General features: G+C 43.2%; 1 protein-coding gene across 1 annotated transcript in view; it reads right to left on the bottom strand.

Annotated features, from left to right (window-relative positions):
• Positions 1-1,850: 1,850 nt before the first annotated feature.
• LOC147422633 (tRNA (guanine-N-7) methyltransferase) overlaps positions 1,851-25,273 on the bottom strand; it is a 46,580-nt gene continuing 23,157 nt past the window's right edge. Inside the window, exons 6-8 of the mRNA XM_086503472.1 lie at positions 2,619-2,703; positions 2,436-2,534; positions 1,851-2,353 (exon numbers count right to left, since the gene is read on the bottom strand). Coding sequence (XP_086359598.1) covers positions 2,129-2,353; positions 2,436-2,534; positions 2,619-2,703 — 409 coding nt within the window. The 3' untranslated portion in view covers positions 1,851-2,128. The remainder of the gene's footprint in view (positions 2,354-2,435; positions 2,535-2,618; positions 2,704-25,273) is intronic.

Below are 25,273 nucleotides of genomic sequence, written 5' to 3'. Positions count from 1 at the left end.
TGAACCTTAGGTCTTTTAAGCTCCATTGAAGCACATTGCTGTTTTGTTGACTGTCCCTATTTGAATCCCTATTTTTTCTCCTTTGGATCCCTATAGAGACCGGTCTAGCAGCCTTCCAATATTCTAGCTTTTACTCCCCTGGTTTCCCATATTAAATGATCAGTTTAACATGAGAAAATCATTTGGGAGAATTAGATATTGGTTTTTGTGACAGTTTTTTTCTTTTCTTTTTGAAGGTAAACTTAATAAACATAGAAATTTAAAAAAATTAGTAATATAAATCTTTTGAAGTCCCTAAATCAAAGGACCCTTTATCAATACTTTACATCATGGGATCAAATTCGTATTAATACACTTTTTAATCCAAAAAGTTGATTGCAACTTTAAAAAATAACATTTACAAGACCATAATTTCTTTTGATTCACAAACTTTTAAGGCTTCTTGAGGACACTTGTCAAGCAATGAAAATTGAACGACCTTCACCCTTAGAGCAAAGATTTTTAAGCAAATCTTTCTAGAGAAAGTACTAGTGCAAAAGTTGAAATGGCACATTGTCAAATGCACTTTCTTAGGTGCCAACAAACAATTGCATTTACAATCAACCAAAATTAAACCATGTGCATATGTATCAAGTGTGTGTAACAAGTGCAAGACATTACGAAAACAATAATATTATAGGATTCTAATGGAACCCATGCATGCTTTCTACTCCATCTTCCTTTCCAATATCTCCACATTTCTATTCTTCGCACGACATTGTCATCATGTATTCCAATATCTCAACCTCTTGAGGCATAAGTCCAAATTTCATATTCTAGTTAGCACGTGAATGATATGGTTACGTCACTCAAAATTTGTCCACAATGAACAAATGTATATATTTGTGATGAGTGGCATGAACAAATATGGCTCTTGTATACTACTCTTAATGGCTTCAAAAAAAATTAATTCGTTCTTAGACACTAAAGGCTCTAAGGATAAGAAAGGCTAAGGAGAAGGTAAAGATAACGGAAAACTCTAAGAAGAAGAAAACACTAGGGAGAGTAGGGAAAGGAAACGGAAGAAAGAGTGAGGTCCCTTCTTTTTATATACTAGTGTGTGATCCGCACGCTCTTGCGACCAAGAAAAGCATGGCCATTGGGTTACACACATACACATATATGTAGGTGTATGTATGTAGACAAGCAATGAGGGTGAACTTTAGTTCTTGTAATCACTCGAGGAAGATGGATTCTTTCTCTTTCTTATTAGATCTTGAGGTCAAGATATCTATTTGGATTGTTCTTATGACAATAAAAATTATCTTCTTCTCCCTCCCTCCATGCCCCCCTCCCCCTTCTCCCCCTCTCTCTCTCTCTCTACATTTATAACATTCTACTAACCTATCATCAATGTTTATATGTGTACAACCAGCATTATCTTTATAAATGCTTCCACTTTACACAATTCGGTTCTTTACTTTCATATTCAATCATAAAAAGCGTCAAAAGCATTACAACATGTCTTCCTAAGACAATTTGAACACCTATGAAGTTCAAAAACTACTCGGATGAAAAGAACTGACATCCACAATGTGGTCTTCTATATGTCATATAAACCTATGAAGTTGGCGCCAAATTGAAATTGTACACTTATATTCGGACCTAAGCTTGAAATGTACCACATTTGTTGAGTAAAATTTAGCAATTTGAAGACAACATAGTATTAATTCGAAATGAGTGAGATTGTGGTAAGATGGAAAAGATTCCAAGTTTGCCTTTAAGAAGACCGACAAAATTTTGAAAGTTTGTGTAAATTCCATCTTTCTTCAAAGTTTGACCTAAAATCCAAAAGAGTTCTTGTGCAAAAGTTTGACCTAAAATCCAAAAGACCGTAAAACTTTTTAGCAAATCACTGGCGCATAAGCAATATTCCAAGAATACTCCAAATCTGTCTCTAAATTGGGGGTGGGCACATTTCCCTACTGGAGCATGTCTGATTTCCGAGGATATTCGAAATCTTTGTTTTTACATTGGGGGTAAGTAAGTTTCCCTACTGGAGCATGTCTCATAACCGCTCCTCTACCCTAGCATGTGCATATCCCCATGAGAATGGAGGAAGAGACAAGCAGGGCTCATACATCTCATGTCAAGAAACTTTTGAGTACAGATGTCTATACATTTGTCCCCCTCTTGCAATTGCATGGATCTCACGCTCTGATCGAATGCCCACAGGATTATCTAGCAGCCAGCCATCTAGGTCATATAATGAAGGATTAGCTTGAAGCTCATCCACCAACAATGCACCCACTTTGGCATTAAATTGTCGACGCATATCCTCAGCTACCTCTTTCACATCTGATTGCAGGAAAACCTTATTCCAACAACCAAACACTCCATCAAACCTACTGATTAGCTTTGCTAACATGCACTAGAGAGGGGTTCCGGTTTCTCACCTGCCCACCTGGTGCCAAGGCATTGATGATTGAGTCAACAAGCTGCATCTGGACAATACGCCTTTTGTGATGCCGTGCTTTGAAGTGCGGATCGGGACACTGAGATGTTCAAATCAGAAGTTGACCAATTAATTATAGAAAAAATGTGTATCAGATCCACGACAAGTTAGGAAAGACATTTACAGAGATGGTCACAAGCTTCAGTGGTCCTGGATATGTCGACAGGATCAATCCAAATGACACTGTTGCATTTGCAAAGACAAAATGCCTGCAAAATTATGTAGGCGAAAAAATAAAAGAAAGATAAGCCAAAATCATCCTCAAAAAATGTCTCATAACATATCTTCATGAGTTCAAAAAGTCTGAACTTACAAACTATAAGAGGTGGTCAACCACTTGCACAAGACACACAATCAAGTCACACAAAAACCTATCAAAACAATAAGCTAGTAAAGAAAACAGGTTCTGCAATCAACTAAACAACAGTTGATAAAAGATGACTCAGACAACGACAAGTAAACTGTAAACGGAACAATAGCTGATAAAAGGTAAGTCGGACAACAATGATGATAAAATAAATGAGACAAGCTTATTTGAATTAAGCTTGGTTTGACAGCTCAAATTTAACCTCATTCACATCAAGGATAAGAAAGTGCAGGCACACTACAAACTCACACAAAAGCACTGGCATAAGGCAATAAAGTCTGTAGTGTATATCAGGAAGGAACATTGAAGACTCCAAAATGAGATTCTACATCAGCCATGGAAAAAAGTGATACACAACCAAAGTAACACAATCTTGAAACCATGATAGCATGCAACGTTGACTTCACTGCTTTGTCCAAAACAAGAGAGAGATTATCATCTTCAGCTTGGACAACAACTACAACATCCCTACCGAAGTCACAAAGGCCCAAGAGAAGGTAAAGGTTTGTAGAGAAGTTCGTTCGTAGAACAAACGAAGGTCAAGATTTGTACAGAAGTTCCTAAGTAAAACCTACTTCACAAAATCATCGAGCTGCATTTCTATCACACTCGGCCAATTGTAAGCAAGCTCAGCAATGTTCATGTACCACATACTTCAGCCATTAGCACTCGATGCAGCTAGATAGATTGATGCATCTCATGTTTGTACCTCCCTAAGCATATAGATCCCTCACATTTTCTCTCTTTGAGATAGTGTCACGTGCGCATTGCACTCGAGCCACGTGGACAAGCTACTGCTACAAGTCACCATCAGTCTTAGTTAGCTTAGGATCTAGCCTGGCATTTTGCAAGCCTCTAGAAGGACGCGCATGATCAGGCAAGTGCAACCCCACTTGCATAATACAGTCACTTCAGACCCTCTTTTTGAAGTTGCAAATGGCCGGACATTGTATGGCCAGTGTGAAACGGCCGACTGCCGAGTGTAACAGACTTGGACTCTCCAAGTCAAGAATCAATCGCGACAGCACCAAATAACCACTTCAAGACAATTCACAGATCACAATAGATTTGCACTGGCCCGGCGGAGTTCCGTGCCTAGAGATATTGGCCCAAAAGACTCGCGCCCCTTTCGGTATTTCCTTATGTATTAAATCAATGTCAAAGTACAAAGAGCAGTTAGGGTTTCACTCTCAAACACTGCGTCTAGATGCTCTACAGAGTGAGCCCTAAACCACTAATTTAAAGGTTACAAGGGATGCCCAAAAGCAGAGCCCCAAAAGCTTCCAGTTCAAAAGCACAATACTCTCACAAGCCCTCTTGAGGCTTTACATTCAAAATAAAGCAAAAATCTCTCTCTCATGCTCCCTCTCACACACTTGGCGTGGAAAAAGCATCAAGGATTGTGTCGCCCAAAAAAGCAGCCCACAAATTCCAGAAATCCGTACACTGCTGCCACGTGGCATTTGCCCCCTGCTTTTAGGGTTTCAGCCAGCAGTTAGGGTTAGGGTTTCCAGAAATTAGGGTTTTTGCAAATTAGGGTTTGCAGGAATTTTAGGGTTTTTGGCAGAAATCGGGGTTTCTACTGTCGGTAGCCACGTCATCACTTTGTGACATACCCCCCTCTTGAAAGCATTGTAATCGACCGCGATTATGCTTGCAAAACCGACAGAAGCCATAAACCGTCTTAGCAGACACTGACTGTTAGTAGCTACGTACTAGGAACACACATCTAGCACACGTACCAATCAACAGTCACATCACACAACATCACAGAACATCACTAGACATCACATGACATTCAACATTCATTCGGATCTTAGACCATGATTTATCGGCAATGTAGCTAGCAATCGCATCTAGGTCCAATCGGGACCTCATCGATGTCCAATTGATTAACCCCTATTGCAACCATGTCTATTCGAGATCAATCAGACTAAAATGCTGCAGTCATGTCGTCTATCAGTTCCTGCACTTAAAAGAAGTCAAGAACAAATCAGTATCATAATCAAGAATTCCATTTCATAAAGTCATACAACAGAATACTGTCAGCTTTCAATATCCCTGAAGCTCAGAGAGACATCAGTGACTCTAGTATCTAACTCAAGGCATCTGTTGACAAAGGAGCGGAGTGACTCCCCTCTTGTGCATACCACTACACCAGATCTCCGGCCAAGCCGAATTTTGGGTTCTATTTGGAGTAGACTATGCTAAACCAAAAGCATCAAGATAAAGTTTCACAATTTGAGGAGTATCTGCTAGGTCCCCCTCTGTTGGGTTAAAGGCCTAAATAACCTCTTTTTTGTACATTTTTATACTTTGTCCAGGTTCAATATGAACCTGGACACATTTTTTAAAGGTCACTTATAATAAAAGTGGGAAAACCCAAAACTCACTTATTGAGTTTTCCCCATAATCGTGAGCCCTCTCTCTTCTGCTGGCGCTTCCTCTCCTGCTGGCCTTCGCCTCCCCTCTCTGCACACACTGCACTTCCTCGCGTGCTCTTTCACTTGCACACACCGCCGCGCGCTCATCATCCTCCTCCATCCACTTCGCATCCAATGGAGGATAGTTCTTGAACGTAACCAAGAACCACCTTCGGACTTTACCTTTATTCTTCGTATCCTTATGTGCCAAAATCTGTTCAAAAACAAGGATCTCCTCGTTTTCTTCCACTTCGGGTTGCTCATCAGGCTCCCCATCATCGGGCATATCACCCTTAAAAGGTTTCAAGAGACTCGCATGAAATGCATTGTGAATCCTCAAAGTATCTGGCAGTTTCAATCGGAAGGAGACATCATTTATCTTTCCAGTGATCTGGAAAGGTCCATAGTATCGCATACTAAGCTTTGGAAAAAGCCTCTCCTTTCCCTTTTTCTTTCTTAGGCATGCCTTCTCAAAACGTAAGAGCACCCAATCATCCTTCTTCAATTTCAAGTCGCGACGATGGCAATCTGCTGCCTTTTTCTGTCGTTCTTGAGACTTCTGCAAAGTCTCGCGAACCTTGGCAAAAGCCGTATCCAAATCTCGCGTATATTCATCCGCTTCAAAGATCTTATCTTTCGTGCTTAGGAAGGGTGGAACCTTCGCAGCACCTTCAACAATATCAAATGGCGCCTTCCCCGTCGAAGAGTGTATCGTGTTATTGTAGGAAAATTCCACCAAAGGTAGGTACTTTTCCCATTGAGTCTTCTAATCTGAGATATAAGACTTCAATAAATCTAGAACCACTGAATTTGCAATCTCAGATTGCCCATCAGTCTGCGGGTGGAACGATGACGAGAACTGCAACCGCGTGCCAATGTTCTCCCAAATTGCCTTCCAAAACAAACTCGTAAATCTGGGGTCTCTGTCGGAGACAATTGTCACAGACATGCCATGTAATCTGAAGATCTGGGCCACAAACAGTCTCGCTTCGTGATCCGGCTTGACTGTTTTCTTCACTGGAATGAAATGAGCCTGTTTGCTAAATCTGTCAATAACAATCCAGATACCATCGTGACCACTCTGTGTTCTCGGGAGATCAAAAATGAAATCCATTGCAATACTTTCCCAGGGGCGGGTGTGTATGGGTAAAGGCTGTAACAATCCCTGTGCCTTATGCCTGTCAAACTTGACCTTTTGGCATACTAAGCAACTGCGCACAAACTCTTTTACATCCTTTTTGAGTCTTTGCCAAAAGAAGTATCTCTCTACCCCCTTCATGGTGGTAGCAATGCCGCAGTGACCCGTAAAAGGTGGACAGTGGCATTCAGTCATAACCTTTTCCCTCAACGGCTGTGTAACGCACAACATGGTTTTTCTCATCAAGTAGCCTTCCCGAATGGAGTATCCTACTATTGTCTCCCCATCCCGTATCCGTGTGAAAATATCTGCAAAATCTGTATCTGTGGCATACTAATCGACCATATCCTCAAAGCTTCTATGATGTATCGCGGAAATAGCCAGAACCAACGGCTTTCGAGACAAAGCATTTGCCACCACATTCTTTTGTCCCTGCACATGGACAATCTGGAAGTGAAACTGTGACAAGATGTTCGCCCACCGCATCTGCCTTTCCGAAAGCTGCTTCTGTGACAAGAAGTAGCGCAAACTCTGATGGTCTGTAAAGACAATAAAATCCGCTCCGAGTAGGTAATGCCGCCACTGAGTAAGAGCATGGATAACCGCCAAAAGCTCTTTCTCATAAATCTGTGTTGTCATCTCCGGCCTAGAGAACAATCGACTCTCGTAAGCAATGACATGGCCTTCTTGCATCAAGACCGCACCCAGACTACGACCACAAGCATCACAGTATACTTCAAATGACTTTTGCAAGTCCGGCAAAGTCAAAATTGGTCCCGTAGTCACTTTCTCTTTCAATGTCTGAAAGGCAGTCACCTCTGTGGATCCCCACGAGAAAGGGACTCCTTTCTATGTCAAGATATGCAAAGGGAAAGCAACCTCTGCAAACTTTCGTATGAACCGCCTGTAGTACGAACACAGTCCCAAGAAGCTTCTAACTTCATGGACATTCTTCAAATTGGGCCAATCACGTATAGTCTCTATCTTGGCTGGATCCATTTGCACTCCAGCTGCTGAGACAATGTGTCCCAAAAAGTGTATCTTTGGTAGAAAAATTTCACTTTTCTTTGCATTAATCACTAACTTGTCATCTCGCAATGCCTGAAAGACCCGAAGCAGATGATCTCTGTGTTCTGCCTCATTCTTGGAGGAAACAATGATGTCGTCAAAGAAAGTGCCAACAAACAGCCTGTACTCTCGAAAAATCATGTCCATCATTCAGTTAAATGTCACAGGAGCATTGGTTAAGTCAAAAGGCATCACCAAAAACTCAAATAACCCAAAAGTAGTCCGAAAGGTTGTCTTGTAGACGTCTCCCGACGCGATTCTGATCTGATGATATCCACTCTTCAAGTCAATCCTGCTAAAGCACGAGAATCCCTATAACCTGTCGAGTATATCATCGATCAGGAATCAAAAATCTGTTCTTGATGGTGATTTTGTTGAGAGCTCTATAATCGATGCACATTCTCCAAGATCTGTCTTTCTTCAAAACCAACAACACTAGAGAGCAATACGGTGAAGTACTAGGCTGGACAAGACCCTTTTCCAAGAGGTCTCTCACTTGGTTCATAATCTCTTCATTCTGTGCTCGGCTCACACGGTAAGGAGACTGGTTCGGTGGTGTGCTTCCAGGTATCAGATCAATGGTATGATCTTCAGGACGAGCAGGTGGTAACTCTCCTAGTAGAGCCTCTGAGAAGCAATCGGCGTGAGAGTGGAGAAAATCTTGGCGTTCTTTATCAAGTTTAGACATATTTGTCCTATCCTTATCGCTCAATTCTTTCATAAAGATCGAGTAAACATACAGACTGGATTTCATTAATTTTAAAATGGCCGAAGCCGATACAATAGGGACAGACTCACCCTTCAGTTTAATATCAAGTACAATGGTTCTGCCCTTCTCTGTAGTCAAAGTCGCTTTTCTTGCCCGATAATCGACCACGGCGTTGTTCTTGTGGTATCAAGGAATCCCTAAGAGAACAACACAACCCTCCAAAGGCATTATGAAGAAGTCCTCATGCCCCAAATACCCCTGACGATGCAACCGAAGTTTTCCAATGACAGGTGTAATGGCTACGTCCCTGTCGGGTGCCGCTAGAACTGCCTCCACAAGAGGTCCCATTCGATCGGGAGTGATCTCGAGCCGCGCCGCCAATTCCGATGAAATGAAGTTGGCCTTGGCTCCTCCATCGAAGAAGATCAGGGCCTCTTGATCTTCCACTTTGCTCCAAGCTCGGCAAAGTTCTGTACTCTCGTCCATGGTGTCGACATCGATACCCACACAATCTGGAACCAGTCCTATTTTCATCTTGCCTTTTCATCCAAGTTCCTCAGCTGCTCTCGAACTCTCTGGCCTGTCGTCGTCCTTATCATTCTGTTCTTTCTGTGCCTTTTTAGGGCACTTTGCGGAGATATGTATCCAAAGCACTTCCCCTCCTTGATGAATCGAGCTCGCTCCTGAGGAGTAAGCTTGGGTCGTGCATCCTTTTTCTCTGGGTTGCTCTTTTTCTTTCTACTTTCATTCCCAAAAGTCTGTTCGGCTCGTTGTGTCATGGCCTCATCTGTGGGGTAGGTGAGACTGCCAGAGTGAATGGCAAAGCCCCGCTTCGCATGACTCGTCAACTCCTGAATAGAAGCTGACTTTTGTTCCAAGCAGTAGCACTCCAAATCTTGGAGTGCTCTGAGTAGCGTCCTCCCGCGAAAGCAATGTCAAACTGCTGTATAAAAGACAAAGCCTTCGAAGCATCTGAGTATCCTGAAAAAGTATCAAATATGATCGAGTGGCCACCTTCCTTAAACTCTCTGACTTTCTTGCTTTTATCTTCGAGAAAGTCATACTGGTTGGCTTTATAAAAATTATTCTTGTTCGCATAAAAGTTTTCGTCATCGGAATCGGAGCTGTCTGTAGACGAGTCCTCAGTAGAACTGTCAGTCTCTGGGCGAGATTTACCCATCTTTGCCCTTTTCTTGCCCTTTTCGAAGCGTTGTTTCTTGCTTCGCTTTTTGCCTTTTGTCTTCTTCGCTCGAATCTGAAGAGCCAGAAGGACTGTCAGAAGAAGAAGAAGAAGAAGAAGAAGAATTGGGTACTCCTTCAAAGTAAACACGCTTCTTCTGTTTCTTTGCTTTGTCAAATGTCGACTAACAACCCAAATAACCCGGGAAGTCAATGCCTTTCTTCTGCTTTTTGCCGTGCTTTTTGGTTTTCCTTTGCGCGTCAAAAAGCTGAGCAATCCGTGCATCAACCACCTCTTCTAATTCCTTCTCTCAATATTTCTTGTCAGCAGAAGATTTCTTGAGAGCGGGTTTCGGGGGTGGAGTAGTGGTTTCCTGCCACCACTACTCGTGCACTTCCTGAAAAGAAGTCTCGCTCATATATTTTGCAAATTTTGGGTCCTTCGCAAAATTGAGTATCATCTTTGTTGCATCGCCAATCAATTGACAACGCTCCATCTCTCGTCGCTCCGCCTGAGTCGGCCAAGGCGGGCCATACTCTCTGCCGGAATCTTCGTTGTGATCCCTGCCCGCATCTCCAGATGCAAAGGGAGTCTACTGATCCTTGCGTGAAGCCATAGGTGCCGCGGAAAAAAAATTGGGGATCAAATTTCCCATAGAAGAGAAATCAGCCCTGCACTGATACCACTGTAACAGACTTGGACTCTCCAAGTCAAGAATCAATCGCGACAGCACCAAATAACCACTTCAAAACAATTCACAGATCACAATAGATTTGCACTGGCCCAGCGGAGTTCCGTGCCTAGAGATATTGGCCCCAAAGACTGGCACCTCTTTCGGCATTTCTTTATGTATTAAATCAATGTCAAAGTACAAAGAGCGGTTAGGGTTTCACTCTCAGACTCTGCGTCCAGATGCTCTGCAGAGTGAGCCCTAAACCACTAATTCAAAGGTTACAAGGGATGCCCAAAAGCAGAGCCCCAAAAGCTTCCAGTTCAAAAGCACAATACTCTCACAAGCCCTCTTGAGGCTTTACATTCAAAATAAAGTAAAAATCTTTCTCTCATGCTCCCTCTCACACACTTGGCGTGGAAAAAGCATCAAGGATTGCGTCGCCCAGAAAAGCAGCCCGCAAATTCCGGAAATCCGTACACTGCTGCCACGTGGCATTTGCCGCCTGGTTTTAGGGTTTCAGCCAACAATTAGGGTTAGGGTTTCTGCGAATTAGGGCTTCTAGCAAAAATTAGGGTTTACAGGAATTTTAGGGTTTCTGGCAAAAAGTAGGCTTTCTGCTACCGGTAGCCACGTCATCACTTTGTGACACCGAGAGTTTCACCCGCAGTCGGGAAGGGCACCAAGTCAAGATTCTACTGCGACACAACAATGATTCACTTCAAAACAATTCATGAAGTTGACACGGCCCGGCGTAGTTCGGTGCCCAGAGATATTGGCCCCATAGACTGGCGCCCCTTTCAGTATTTCTTTTTATATTAATCTGTGCTCAAAATACAAGAGAGTAGGTAGGCGCTCACTCTCAAACTCTATGTCCAGATGCTTTGAGAAGTGAGGCCTAGCCCCACTTATTTATAAGTACAAGAGATGCCCAAAAGCAGAGCCCCAAAAATCTCTAAACTCAAAAGCTTTTAATCTCAAAAGCAACTGTCCCAAAAGCTTTTAAAAATTAAAGTGCCAACGTAAATTATACAGATCCGTAAAGCGTACGGACCGCCACCTCATCAACGTGAAATGCGCCGCAAATTCCGAGCTGCCACGTCAACCTGTCGGTGCGTTTTTCGAGACCTGCTGCCGTGGCAGCAATAATGTCTGTGTATGTGGGCACTGCCACGTCATCAATTTGTGACATAATTGTAATCGTCCTCAATTATGCCTGCAAAAACAGATAGAAGCCATAAACTGTCTTAGTAGACACTGACTATTAGTACCGACGCACTAGTCACAACACATCTAGCACATGTACTAATCGACAGTCACATCAGCGGACATCACAAGACATCACATGACAAAGCACATTCAGATTCATTCAAATCTCAGACCATGATTAATCGGCAACGTATTTAGTAATCGCATCTAGATCCAGTAGGAACCTCATAGATGTTCGATTAACTAATCCATATTGCAATCATGTCTATAGAGATTTATGATACCGAAATGCTGCAGTCATTCCGTCTTTCAGTTCCTGCACTCAACCAAGTCGATCAGTATCATTTTCATTTTCGGGAATTCCAGTTCATAAAGTCAAACAACAGAATATTGTCAGCCCAGCAGTATCCCTGAAACCCAAAGAGACATCATTGACTCTATATCAAAAATTGGGGTAATTTGTTGACAAAGCAACAGATAAACTTCCCTCTTGTGCAAGCGCACTGTACTAGATTCACCCATGCTGAAATCGGAGTCTCTATCGGAGTAGACTATGCTAAATCGAATACTTCAAGGTAAAGTTCCAAAATCTAAGGAGTATTTCCTATGTCCTCCTCCATCCACTTCGCATCCAATGCAGGATAGTTCTTGAATTTAACCAAGAAACGCCTAATCACTTTACCTTTAATCTTTCTATCTTTATCTTTATGTGCCAATATCTGTTTTGGAGCAAGTATCTCCTGCTTTCCTCCACTTTGGGTTGCTCATCTGGATCCCCATCATCGAGCACATCAACTTTAAAAGTCTTCAAGAGACTCGCATGAAAAGCATTGTGAATTCTCCAAGTATCGGGTAGCTTCAATCTAAAGGATGTAAGGATTCTAGGTACTAATCCTTAATTAAGTACTTAAACTCATGATTAAGACTTAAGAAACTTAAACTGAAGTCAGACACAAGACTCAAAAGACATTGTGTTTGATTGATTGAATGTGTGATACAAGGGCTCCTTATAAAGGAGACGAAGAGACACAAATGAAAAGAAATGTCTCATAGTGAAGAGACGCGACGTAAGACGTAAAGACACATCCTTTCGACGAAGAGCTGCAACCATTGGGCAAAGAGTCGCACCCGTAGAGCGAAGGGGTGTGACTAGTCGTCGAAGGAGTGTGGCTTTTGGCGAAGAGGGACGTCTCTTAAGCGAAGGGTCGTGACCATCCAAGCGTAGGGGTTCTCCTTGGCATGGCACTTTGCATATCTACAACTAGGAGTAGATGTAATACTGCAACATAGTCACAATCGTGACATTCCCTCCCGTTTAAAATGAGAGCTCGTGTCAAAGAAATGACTTCTGATGGTGATAGAACTCTAGAAAAGCATGGAATCTTCGAAAATCTTCAATCCTTGAGTTATCGAAAACATGACTTGAACCTTTGCTTCTTGCAAAACCTTTTTTCTTTGACTACTAAATCCCATGTCATTGCATTATTCAAAGACTTCTTAGAAGAATCTGGCTTAATCAGATTAATTGCAACAAGAGATTGATCTTCAAAATTCTTCATGCAATGTAAGATTTCTGGTTCAAAATCTTTAAGTAACTGCGAAATATTTGGGGAAGAGAAAATCTTCTCAAGGTACTCTTCAGATGGGGTAACTTCAACTTTATCAATCACTGGAGAGGATTTTGGCTTGGGACTGTAATCATCTTCCAATAATGAATCTCAAAATTCTTTAGAATCATCTTCAAAAACTGTCACTTCATGACTTTTAATTGGCATATCATTATCCAACAGAAAATCAAAGAAAGCGTCGTCGTCTTCAGACTCAAAATCTGCAACTATATCCTTATCTTTGTCTAGTAACGAAGTATCACTTGGAAAAACTTCTTCATCAATAATAATTTCTGCATTTGCATCGGAGATCATATTTGCTTCATAATCCACTGTATCATGCTGTTTGACTTGTACACGTGAGGCTTGAATCACTCGTGCCGCATGATAAAGCCCGTGTAAAATCAGTTCACGTCCATCTTTGAACAAGTATGTCCTTGAAAGCTAATTGCAGGATCATATTGAAATAACCAATGCTAACCAAGAATCATGTCGTAATAAGATAAAGGTATGACTTCAAAATCCAATTGATCTGCATAAGTTTGAATCTCGAACTGCAACTGTCGAACTATCTGATCACAAGTCAAAATTGATCCTTCCGCTAATTCCACATCATATAAGTGAGATGTCTTCTGAGTCGGCAAACCAAGTTGTTGAACTATCTGAGTACTGATGAAGTTATTCGAGCATCCCCTGTCCATCAAAATGTTGATGGAGCAACCATTGAGAGTTCCAAGAAGGCTCAGAATTTGCTTTGAAAGAGGCTCCAAAATTGAAGAACCACACTGAGCATGCTTCATAAGAATAGTCGTATCCTCTGAGACAAAAATCGTATTGACCACAAATTTCTCTTTATCCTTAGCAAAATCTAGTTGTTCAGCATTTGATGATGTTTCCGCGTTGGAATTTCTTTTCAGATTAGATGGATTTGGTCTCTTTGGACATTGATACCATCTATGGTCACCACTGCAAATTGTACATAATCCTTCCTTCTTTGAAGTCGAAGATACATTTGACGAAGAGCCTTGTTGACTATTGGAATGCCGATCTTGAGAAAAATCACGTCGTTTACCACGATCAAGTGGAGAAACATTTGATGAAGATTTGCTTTGAGATTGTCGATCTTGAGAATAGAACCTTGAAGTTGAATAAGGTGATGTTACTTGTTGTCTAAACTGAGACTGATATTGTTGACTTTGGCTATAGTTGTCTCTGCGATCGCGCTATGAAAAGCGAGAGCTATTTGTAGATCTATCACCAAGGAGAAAATTCCGTGTAGGGCACCGATTATCGCCAAGACGCTCCACATAGGCAATTACAGCATCCAAGGTGGTAGGGTTGTATTTGTGCACATCGTCTTTCAGGTTGGGTTCAAGTCCGTCGATAAAACTGTGAAGTTTATCAGAGGGACTAAGGGTCTCTATCTCCAAAGTTAGCCTTTGGAACTCTGTGATGTACGCGACCAAGGAACCTGTCTGGCTCAGGCGGCGAAGAGAGGACCGGGCATGAAAATCCGCATTGGCAGGCTCGTTAACGCCTTGCGAATAGCACGCCGGAATTTATCCCAAGAAGGTGTATGTTTACTATCAACAACCCGTCGTTGCCACCAAGAAATGATGTATCCTTGAGCAGAGAACTAGCAAGTGCAACTTTTTTACCCTCGACCAAATCTGTGTTCGATAAGTAAACCTCCATTTTGAACAGCCATTGGTCCACCACGCGCTTGTCGCGGCGACCATTATAGGGTTCCGACAGTTTAACATCAAGCTTCTTCTTCGGTGTGCAGCATTAAAAATTTTATAAAGTAATTGAAGTTCACGATTGTCTACCTCTTCAGTTGGATTTGGTTCGTTTGGTTCGTCCACTGAAGCTTCGGAAGGAGGTGTCAAAGTAGCATGTGTAGTCTGAGAAGCAATATAATCAGTTCGTGATGAGTTTTGGGTTTGCTTTTGATCCAAGCAAGTGTGAAGTGATGCGAGACTTGTGGAAATTGTGGCCATCTGCTCCTTGATAAGAGTAAGGACCAGATTGACCACCTCCGTCCTGAGAATTTGGCATGGTTACGCATCAAAGGGAATAACGAATAGGTGCAAATTCTGGAAACAAGTTCTGGGACACGTACTCCAGGAGTGGAAATTACGTTTAGAACGCGTTCCGGCTCTGAGGTCATGTAATATCTCGGAATCTGTTCCCAAAGAAATTTTGCCGGATTATGTAAGTTGTCTTCGGCTATGACGGCAAAAAGTCTCACGCGTGCAAAGCGCACACAAGGTCAACGCGGGAGAGTGGAAGAGAGGGTGATGCCGGCTATAAACGGATGCTGGAGTTCATTTTGATCGGGTGGGTTTTTGTTCAAGTTAGATTATTTGGGGGGTTTTAATTTGTCAAGTGAGTGAGTTCACATGGGCTTTAAAAAAAAAATTGGGTAAATTTTGGGATAAGCCAGCTCACTTTGGCCGTGCATCTAATTAGATCCACCTAATTAGATCTAGCGCTACGAGAGGATGTGCGCACAGAAATACCAACGCTTGAGGTTTTCTCTACAATGTACAAATGGTTGCGCTGATTGCATTCGTTGTGAATAAGCCATGCTAACGTTATTTTTTTAATGAGTACCGATTGGCCAGCCACCCAAAATTGGGGCAGGCGGGCGGTCACTTAACTTGGTAAATTTTAAAGGGTAATAATTAAGTGTAGCTAGCATAAGCAATCAGCATAGAAATCAGCCAGCATATAATTCAGCCAGCGCATAAAAGTCTTCGAACGCTGCTAAGGTTGCCGCTTGGGGAAATCTGATGACACTTGGTGAGTGTTGCTCTAACGCTTGGCAAGAGGCGTGGCGAAGGGGCACAACGCTCCAAGTACATATTGTGCCCAACTCTCCGGGTACACACAGTACGCGACTCGTAGGGTATGCCACGCACTCACATACACTGTTGTTTTCCGTTTTTATTATTCTCTGATGTTCATAGAATTAAATAGAACAACTAAGATTTACCTCATACACGTAGGCAATTGGGCACCCTCTTTCCTCCTGTGTGGCTTTTGGCCAAGAGGCATGTCTCTTGAGCGAAGGGTCGGGACCATCCAAGCGTAGGGGTTCTCCTTGGCATGGCACTTTGCGTATCTGCAACTAGGAGTAGATGTAATACTGCAAGTCTACAACATAGTCACAATCGTGACAAAGGAGACATCATTTATCTTTCCTTTTATCTGGAAAGGTTCATAGTATCTCATGCTAAGCTTTGGAAAAAGCCGCTCCTTTCCCTCTTTCTTTCGTAGGTGTGCCTTCTTAAAACGTAAGAGCACCCAATCGTCTTCCTTTAATTTCAAATAGCAACGGTGCTGATCTGCTGCCTTCTTATGTCTTTTCTGAGATTTCACTAAAGCCTCCCGGACCTCGGCAAAAGCAATGTCCAAGTCCCTCGTGTACTGGCCGGCTTCAAAAATCTTATCTTTCGTGCTAAGGAAGGGTGGAACTATCACGTGACACATCCAACCCTATGTGTCCGTGGACAAGCTACAGCATGTTCAGTGTTGGCACTTTTGTGAGTCTATTCGTAGACCGTGCATGCCCAGTCACTTAGCATAGATGCATATCCTCTGGTTGCACACAGCATGATCATCAGTATTCCCATCAGAATCCATTAGAATCAGTTAGAGGACTTTTCCAGTGCATTTAGCCTATTTTCCCTATTTTTGACATTTTTCACTTATTAATTTAAGTGACTTTCCAACAAAAGTAGGTAGGGCAATTTTGCTAAGTTAATATATAAGCAACCCTAGGCTAGCACTCTTGGGCAGATGAGCAAGGAGCACAACAAGCCCTAGGCAGCAGGTACTCCCCTCTCGCTTCCCTTGGCAAGCCCCTCTCCCATCAGCCTAGCGTTTTTGGTCATCTTCATCACCTCCCCCAAGCTGGCGTTTTTCAGCATGTCTTCATCTCCAACCTCCCCAGATCCCTAGCGCTTTCACTAATGCTACAAGGGCTGCCAGCGTTTTTTATTTTTCAGCCTTCAGTGAAGCAGACAAGGCAGCGTTTTCAGCATTCAAGACAGCAGCAGATTCACCCCTAGATACTTGCAGAAGATCGTCATTTTCAGCCTTTCAAAACGCAACCTAAGCCAGCGTTTTCAGCAGCCCAAACAGTCCCAGATTTTCAGCCATAGTGTTTTTATGGACAGCAGATAGAAGACCGCAGATTTCAGCCCTTAAGTCGTCGTCGTCATCCCCGTCCTCGTCACCGACATAGTCCCAAGTTGCATCAGTTTCCATGCATCATCATTGTACCACTTTGTGCAATCATAAGTAGACCACTCTCGCCGACGAGAGTGGGGCCTTCGGAGGAGGGTTTTACAACGTCTCTGGTGTCGTATCTCTCTTCTCTCTTTCTCTCAATCTCATACACTTGCACGCACAGTGTCCATTCACTTCGTTGTGATCATAGCACTCTCTCATTAAGAACGGAAGGCTCTCCCTTCCATAAGAACTAAAAGGAACCTTGAGCACAGTTCGGAGCACTCATCTTGAGCAAAGCGCAAACATTCATTCCGTTGCACCTAACATTGGTATCAGAGCTTTGGCAGTGTTCTGTATCACTCAAGGAAAGAACCACAAGAATCACAAGAATTTTTTTTTGCTTGTTGCGATCGCACGAACCAAAGTTCGCTTGGGCGTGTCGATTCCTAATCGTGTTTTTGAAGAGTGACAAGAATCCCAGGAAAGAAGGGCTTGTCCAGCCTCCCCTTGTGTCTCTTTTCACTCATTGAGAGCGGACCGTGCACTTAGCGGCCGGCCAATCGACGTGAGGTGGGAAAAAGCAACCTTGGTGTGAGCGCAAGGCCGCCAAGGGGTGCGCCCGCGGAAAGGAGTAGAACTCGGGTGAAGAGAAGATCCTTCTCAAACACGGTTTGCAAGCGAAAGAAAACCTCAAGAACCTCAAGATCCTCAAGAACCCAAGACCCTCAAGAACCCAAGTTCTTAGTGCACTTAAGAACCTAAGATCAAAGTGCATGGTCGTCACCCGAAGCGGAATGGATACTTCGCATACACGTGATAAGCATGAGAGAGGCGACGAAGAATTTTCTCCACCAGGAGATTTTTTGGACCCTCCCCCTTCGCTATCTACGCCACCAACCCTATGGAGGCAATGGTCAAGCAGATGATGGACATGATGGACAAACAGGAAGCAAATCGCCTTGCTTTAGAACGCGAGCGCGACGAACGCAAAGAAAGAAAACAACAAAGAAAGGTGGAAGAGGCAGCACGAAGCGCGGCCTTTGAGGCCGAGCGTGCAGATCAAAGAGTGGCTTTGGAGATCGAGCGTGAGGCTCAACGAGAACTACGCACTCAAGAATTGATTCGACGAGTACTTGCCTCGAAGTCCGAACCACCCAAAGATTGTGGGAGTTCATCAAGTGGCACAAGCCACGATGCGGATTCCAACCATCCAGTCACAGAGAAGTTGACTTTCAGTAAGTATGATGGTAAGATGGATGCTACGGTTATTCATTCTTGGTTGCATCAATTTAATGCTTATTTTGTGACAACTAAGAAGACGGGAAATAGCAAGGTTTTGACGGCAGCTATGTACCTTGCCGGTGATGCCATCAATTGGTACCACGCATGGCAAGAGGCACAGCTAGCCGCGCACCTAGAGGAAGCCGACGAACTCACGTCCCTTTCCTTCAATTGGGCTGATTTCCAAGACAAGCTCAAAGCGCGGTTTATGCCACCTCAGTACCTCGCACGATTGAAGGACGATTGGTGCGCTCTCAAGCAAAATGGTATCTTCTCAGAACCCTCAGAACGGTAAGAACGGTAAGAATGATAAGAATGGTAACTCTTCTAACCAATCTTCCAACAGTCTCTCAGAAAAGAATTCTTCCAATGAATCTAAGGGTAAGGCTAACACAATTGCTAAACCTAAGCTTACTCCAGATGAAAAGGTAGCACAAGGAATTGTAGGAGGATACATCACATCGGAAGAGCAAAGCACTTATTCTAAGGAAGGTCGTTGTATTCATTGTCACATTAAGGGTCACATAAAAAGAACATGTCCTAAGCTTGAATCGAATGAATCTAAAGAATCCACCGAACCCACTTCCTCTGTCAATGCAATTAATGATACCACGAGTGTGTCCCAAGTTTCTCATGACCCTCCCATTGATGATTCTCTCATTAAATGTTATGGTCGTACGTCGGGGCAGCGTTTTGTCATATTGTTTGACCCAGGTAGTATGCATGATGTGATCAGTCCCTCTCTTGTTGAGAGAGCCCGCCTAAAAGTTAATCAGAGATCTCCAATCGAGGTCTCTGGCTTTCTTCCCGGTATGGACGCTCTCATCACGGAGGAGTGCCTTGATGTGTTGTTTGCAATTCAAAAAGCTGCCTTCACTCGAAGATTTGTTGTCTCTCCTCTCTCAAGATGTGATATGATTTTGGGCATTCGATGGTTTCGTGATGCTAACCCTCTCATTGATTGGGAGGCTAACACTTTCACTCTTAATGCCAAAAGTGATTCTCCCATTGTCATTCATGGAGAGGACATTGTTCATTCTCCATCTCTCATCGCTAATGTGCAGGACAAGATTGAAAGGATTCAGGAGAAGGAGACTCTCTCAGTCTCTTTTTCTCCAAAGCATGACACACAGGATTTGCATGATTGTGAGCAGCATGATGATTTGAATGACAATGATTTGCATGATGATGATTTGATTGACAATGATCAGCATGACGATTTGGATGATAAAGACAAGCCTGATGATTTGCATGATCAAGATGTGATTTCTCACAATCATGATGATTTGCATGAAGATGACGTGATTGTTCACAAGGATGATGAGTTAGTTGATGCTTTTTCTAGCGAAGCTAACCTCGTTGTAGATTCGATCAATCACGAAGAACCGATCTTGGCTTCTGAGTCGAGGTCCCCCACAGGACGATTCGATCATTCAAGAAGATTCGACACTTCAAGAAGAACCGATCTTGGCTCTCGAGCCTAGGTCCAAAGAACCCTCATAGAAAGTATTATGTGTTCGCATGATTGATACGCACGCATTGTTCGAGTGTTTCATTCGTGATCGTTTCCTGTATTTTAATCATTGTCTCTATGTGATCCCTTTTCCTAGGCATGACATATTGTACGTTGAGCACGTTTCACTCATGAATGAGCACGAATGTATGCGGATTGTTCATGAAAAGTATGCATTCAAGGACGTCACTGTTAGGTGCAACGGAATGATTGTTTGCGCTTTGCTCAAGATGAGTGGTCCGAACTGTCCTTAAGGTTCCTTTTAGTTCTTATGGAAGGGAGAGCCTTCCGTTCTTAATGAAAAGTGCTATGATCACGAACAAAGTGAATGGACAATGTGCGTGCAAGTGTATGAGACTGAGAGATAGAGAGAGAAGAGAGATACGACACTAGAGACGACATAAAACCCTCCTCTGAAGGCCCCACTCTCGTCGACGAGAGTGGTCTACTTTTGATTGCACAAAGTGGTACAATGCGTATGTAATGGACTGATGCAACTTGGACTATGCCGATGACGACGAGGTGATGAGGACGACAACTTAGGGCTGAAATCTATGGTCTTCTAACTACTGAATTTCGGGGCTGTTTCGGTGGCTGAAAATGACTGTTTTGGCTGTGTTTTTATGGGCTGAAAATGGGGGAACTTCTGCAACCAATGGGGCTGAATCTGCTACCTCCTATGCATGCTGAAAACGCTGAGTCTTCAGCTGCAAAACCAGCTGAAAATGAAAATGCTGGGCTGGTCTGCTCTACTGGTTGGCTGCAAAACAAAAACGCTGATGCTCTTCTGATGCGGATTGGCTGAAAACCAAAAACGCTGATTCCTTCCTCTAACGTTAGTGAAAAACGCTAGGCTATCTGCACCTGCTTGCGACAGGGGGAGGTTGGCGATCATGGGAGGAAACGCCAAGGATCTGGATTTGCTGGCGGTGACTACAAACTGAAAACGCTGGCTGATGCGTGGCGAGGATGAGGATCCAAAAACGCTAGGGGTGCTGAGGGGTTCTTGCTGAGAAGGTGGAGGTTGAGCGGGAAGCTCCTGCTGCCTCTTCTGCCATTTAGTGCTAACTTGGGTTTGCTTATACACAAACTTAGCAAAATTGCCCTACCTACTTTTGTGGGAAAGTCACTTAAAAATAATAAGTGAAAATACCAAAAATAGGAAAAATAGGCTAAATGCACTGGAAAATTCTGCTGACTGAATCTGATGGATTCTGGAGAGAATATTGATGATCATGTTGTGTGCAACCAGAGGATATGCATCTATGCTAAGTGACTGGGCATGCACGGTCTACGAATAGACTCACAAAAGTGCCAGATCACTGCTAATCTAGACTGACTAGACTGACTGAACCCTGGTCATGCTGTAGCTTGTCCACGGACACATAGGGTTGGATGTGTCACGTGACAGTCACATTCCATGTCTCTTCCTTGGCATGACCCATTTGTAGAAAGAGCACATAAAAGTATGAGCATGAAGCATGGGCATTTCCGTTGTGAATTGCCACAGTTGATTCTCTAGATCATAAGAGAAAGATTCAATCTCATTGTTTGCATGTGTTTGATGAACGGGTTGTCACTCCGTTTCTATATTCATCTACATTGCATACACAGTCTTTAGCGAAGACAAGATTTTTTCCACTCACTTTACATGGAATGGGTATGTTCATGGTTTTGTGTTGGAAATGGTTTCAGGAATTTTCAGCCATGGAGATTCTTGAAGAAGAAAGAAGCAGGACTCTAGACGAAGTTAATGCATCGAAGGAGCCACAAACGACTTTGTGTCGCTTTAGGCGCGACCCAAAGAAGCAAGCATTGCAAACCTTTATGAAGTTCAAGTACCGCACGACCCACACATCAGAGTGGACCGGCGAAGAGTCGCTTCCAGGATTCCGGATGCTATTGGCGATCTCCCTCGACGCCATACAGTTCGGTACCAATACCTCACTTTGAAAAGGAGGGGATGTCATGTGACACATCCAACCCTATGTGTCCGTGGACAAGCTACAGCATGTTCAGGGTTCAGTCAGTCAAGTCAGTCTAGATTTAGAAGTGATATGGCACTTTTGTGAGTCTATTCGTAGACCGTGCATGCCCGGTTACTTAGCATAGATGCATATCCTCTGGTTGCACACAGCATGATCATCAGTATTCCCATCAAAATCCATTAGAATCAATTAAGGGTTTTTCCAGTGTATTTAGCCTATTTTTCCTATTTTTGACATTTTTCACTTATTAATTTAAGTGACTTTCCAACAAAAGTAGGTAGGGCAATTTTGCTAAGTTAATATATAAGCAACCCTAGGCTAGCACTCTTGGGCAGATGAGCAAGGAGTAGAACAAGCCCCAGGCAGCAGGTACTCCCCTCTCTCAACAAGACCTCTCCAAGCTTCCCTTGGCGAGCCCCTCTCCCATCAGCCTAGCGTTTTTGGTCATCTTCATCACCTCCCCCAAGCTGGCGTTTTTCAGCATGTCTTCATGGCCAACCTCCCCAGATCCCTAGGGGTTTTCACTAACGCTACAAGGGCTGCCAGCGTTTTTTATTTTCAACCTTCAGGGAAGCAGACAAGGCAGCGTTTTCAGCATTCAAGACAGCGGCAGATTCAGCCCTAGATACTTGCAGAAGATCGTCATTTTCAGCCTCTCAAAACGCAGCCAAAACCAGCGTTTTCAGCAGCCCAAATAGTCCCAGATTTTCAGCCATAGCGTTTTTATGGACACCAGATAGAAGACCGCAGATTTCAGCCCTTAAGTCGTTGTCGTCATCCCCGTCCTCGTCACCAACATAGTCCCAAGTTGCATCAGTTTCCATGCATCATCATTGTACCACTTTGTGCAATCATAAGTAGACCACTCTCGCCGACGAGTGGGGCCTTCGGAGGAGGGTTTTACAACGTCTTTGGTGTCGTATCTCTCTTCTCTCTTTCTATCAGTCTCATACACTTGCACACACAGTGTCCATTCACTTTGTTGTGATCATAGCACTCTCGTTAAGAACGGAAGGCTCTCCCTTCCATAAGAACTAAAAGGAACCTTGAGCACACTTCGGAGCACTCATCTTGAGCAAAGCGCAAACATTCATTCCGCTGCACCTAACAGGAACCTTCGTAGCACCTTCAATAATCACAAATGGCGCCTTCCCCGTCGAAAGTGGATCGTGTTATTGTAGGCAAATTCCACCAAGGGCAAAAAAAATTCCCATTGAGTCTTCTTATCAAAAATGTAAGACTTCAATAAATCCAGTACAATTGAATTTGCAATCTCAGATTGCCCATCTATCTACGGGTGGAAAGATGACAAGAACTGCAACTATGTGCCAATGTTCTCCCAAATAGCCTTCCAAAACAAACTCATGAATCGGGGATATCTGTCAGAGACTAATGTCTCAAGCATGCCATGTAATCTGAATATTTGGGCAATGAACAGTCACACTAAATGGTCCGGCTTGACTGTTTTCTTTACTGGAATGAAATGAGCTTGCTTGCTAAATCTGTCAATAGCAATCCAGATACCATCGTGCCCACTATGTCTTCGGGAGATCAAAAATGAAATCCATTGCAATACTTTCCCAGGGGCGGGTGGGAATGGGTAAAGGCTGTAACAATCCCTGTGCTTTATGCCTGTCAAACTTGATCTTCTGGCATACCCAAGCAACTGCGTACAAAGTCCTCCACATCCTTCTTGAGTCTCGGCCAAGAGAAGTAACGCTCCACATCTTTCACGGTGGTGTCAATGCGCGGTGACCCGTAAACGGTGGACAATGGCATTCAGTTAGAATCTTTTCTCTCAACGGCTGTGTAACACACAACATCGTTTTCTTCATCAAGTAGCCATCCCGTATGGAATATCCCGCTACTACCTCCCCATTTTGTATTCGAGTAAATACATCAGAAAAATCTGGATCTATGGCGTACTGATCGACCGTGTCCTCAAGCTTCTATGATGAATCGCGGAAATAGCCAAGACTAACGGCTTCCGGAACAAAGCATCTGCCACCAAGTTCTTCTGTCCGTGTACATGGATAATCTGGAAGTGAAAGTGTGACAAGATGTTAGCCCGCCGCATTTGCTTTTCCGTAAGGTGCTTCTGTGACAAGAAGTAGCGTAAACTCTGATGATCAATGAAGATCGTAAAATCGGCTCCAAGTAGGTAATGTCGCCGTTGAGTAAGAGCATGCATAACCGCCAAAAGCTCTTTCTCATAAATCTTGTTGTCAATTCCGGCCTTGAAAACGATCGACTCTCATAGGCAATGACATGGCCTTCTTGCATTAATACCGCACCGACACTACGACCACAAGCATCACAATATACTTTGAGTGACTTTTGCAAATCCGGCAAAGTCAAAATTGGTCCCGTAGTCAATTTCTCTTTCAAAGTCTGAAAGGACGTCACCTCTATGAATCCCCACAAGAAAGAGACTCCTTTCTGTGTCAGAATGTGCAAAGGGGTAGCGACCTCTGCAAATTTTCTAATGAACCGCCGGTAGTAAGAACATAAACCCAAGAAGCGTCTAACTTGGACATTCTTCAAATAGAGCCAATCACGTATAGTGTCAATCTTGGCCCGGTCCATCTGTACTCTTGCTGTTGAGACAATGTGTCCCAAAAAGTGTATCTCCGGTAAGAAAAATTCACTCTTCTTGGCATTGATTACTAACTTGTGATCTCGCAATGCCTGAAAGACCAGTAGCAGATGGTATCTATGTTCTGCCTCATCCTTGGAGAAGACTATAATGTCATCAAAGAAAGTGCCAACAAAAGATCTATGCTCTCTGAAAATCCTATCCATCATTCGGTTGAAAGTCGCTAGAGCATTGGTAAGGCCAAAAGGCATCACCAAAAATTCATATAAACCGAAGCTCGTCCGAAATGTAGTCTTGTAGACATCTTCCGACGTGATTCGCATATGATGATATCCACTTTTCAAATCGATCCTGCTGAAACAAGAGAATCCCTGTACTCGGTCATGAATACCATCGATCCTCGAAAACAGAAATCTGTTCTTGATGGTGATTTTATTGAGAGCTCTATAATCAATGCACATTCTCCAAGATCTGTCTTTCTTTAAAACCAACAACACCGGAGAGCAGTAGGGTGAAGTACTCGACTGGATAAGACCCTTTTACAAGAGGTCTTTCACTTGGTTCATAATCTCTTCATTCTAGGCTCGACTCACACGGTAAGGTGGCCAGTTTGGTGGTGTGCTTCCAAGAATCAGATTAATAGTATGATCCTCACGACGACATGGTGGCAACTCGCCTTGCATGCCCTCAAAAAAGCAATCCACATGAGTTAGGAGAAAATCTTGGCGTTCTTTCTCAAGTTCAGACATATTCGTCCTATGTTCATCATTTAACTCTTTCAAATAGATCGA

Source organism: Adiantum capillus-veneris, chromosome 27 (genome assembly GCF_014529385.1).
Source record: "Adiantum capillus-veneris isolate H3 chromosome 27, ASM1452938v2, whole genome shotgun sequence".
Taxonomy (NCBI): domain Eukaryota; kingdom Viridiplantae; phylum Streptophyta; class Polypodiopsida; order Polypodiales; family Pteridaceae; genus Adiantum; species Adiantum capillus-veneris.
The sequence above is the reverse complement of the archived record's forward strand: the minus strand, read 5'-3'. Positions and strand labels throughout refer to the sequence as shown.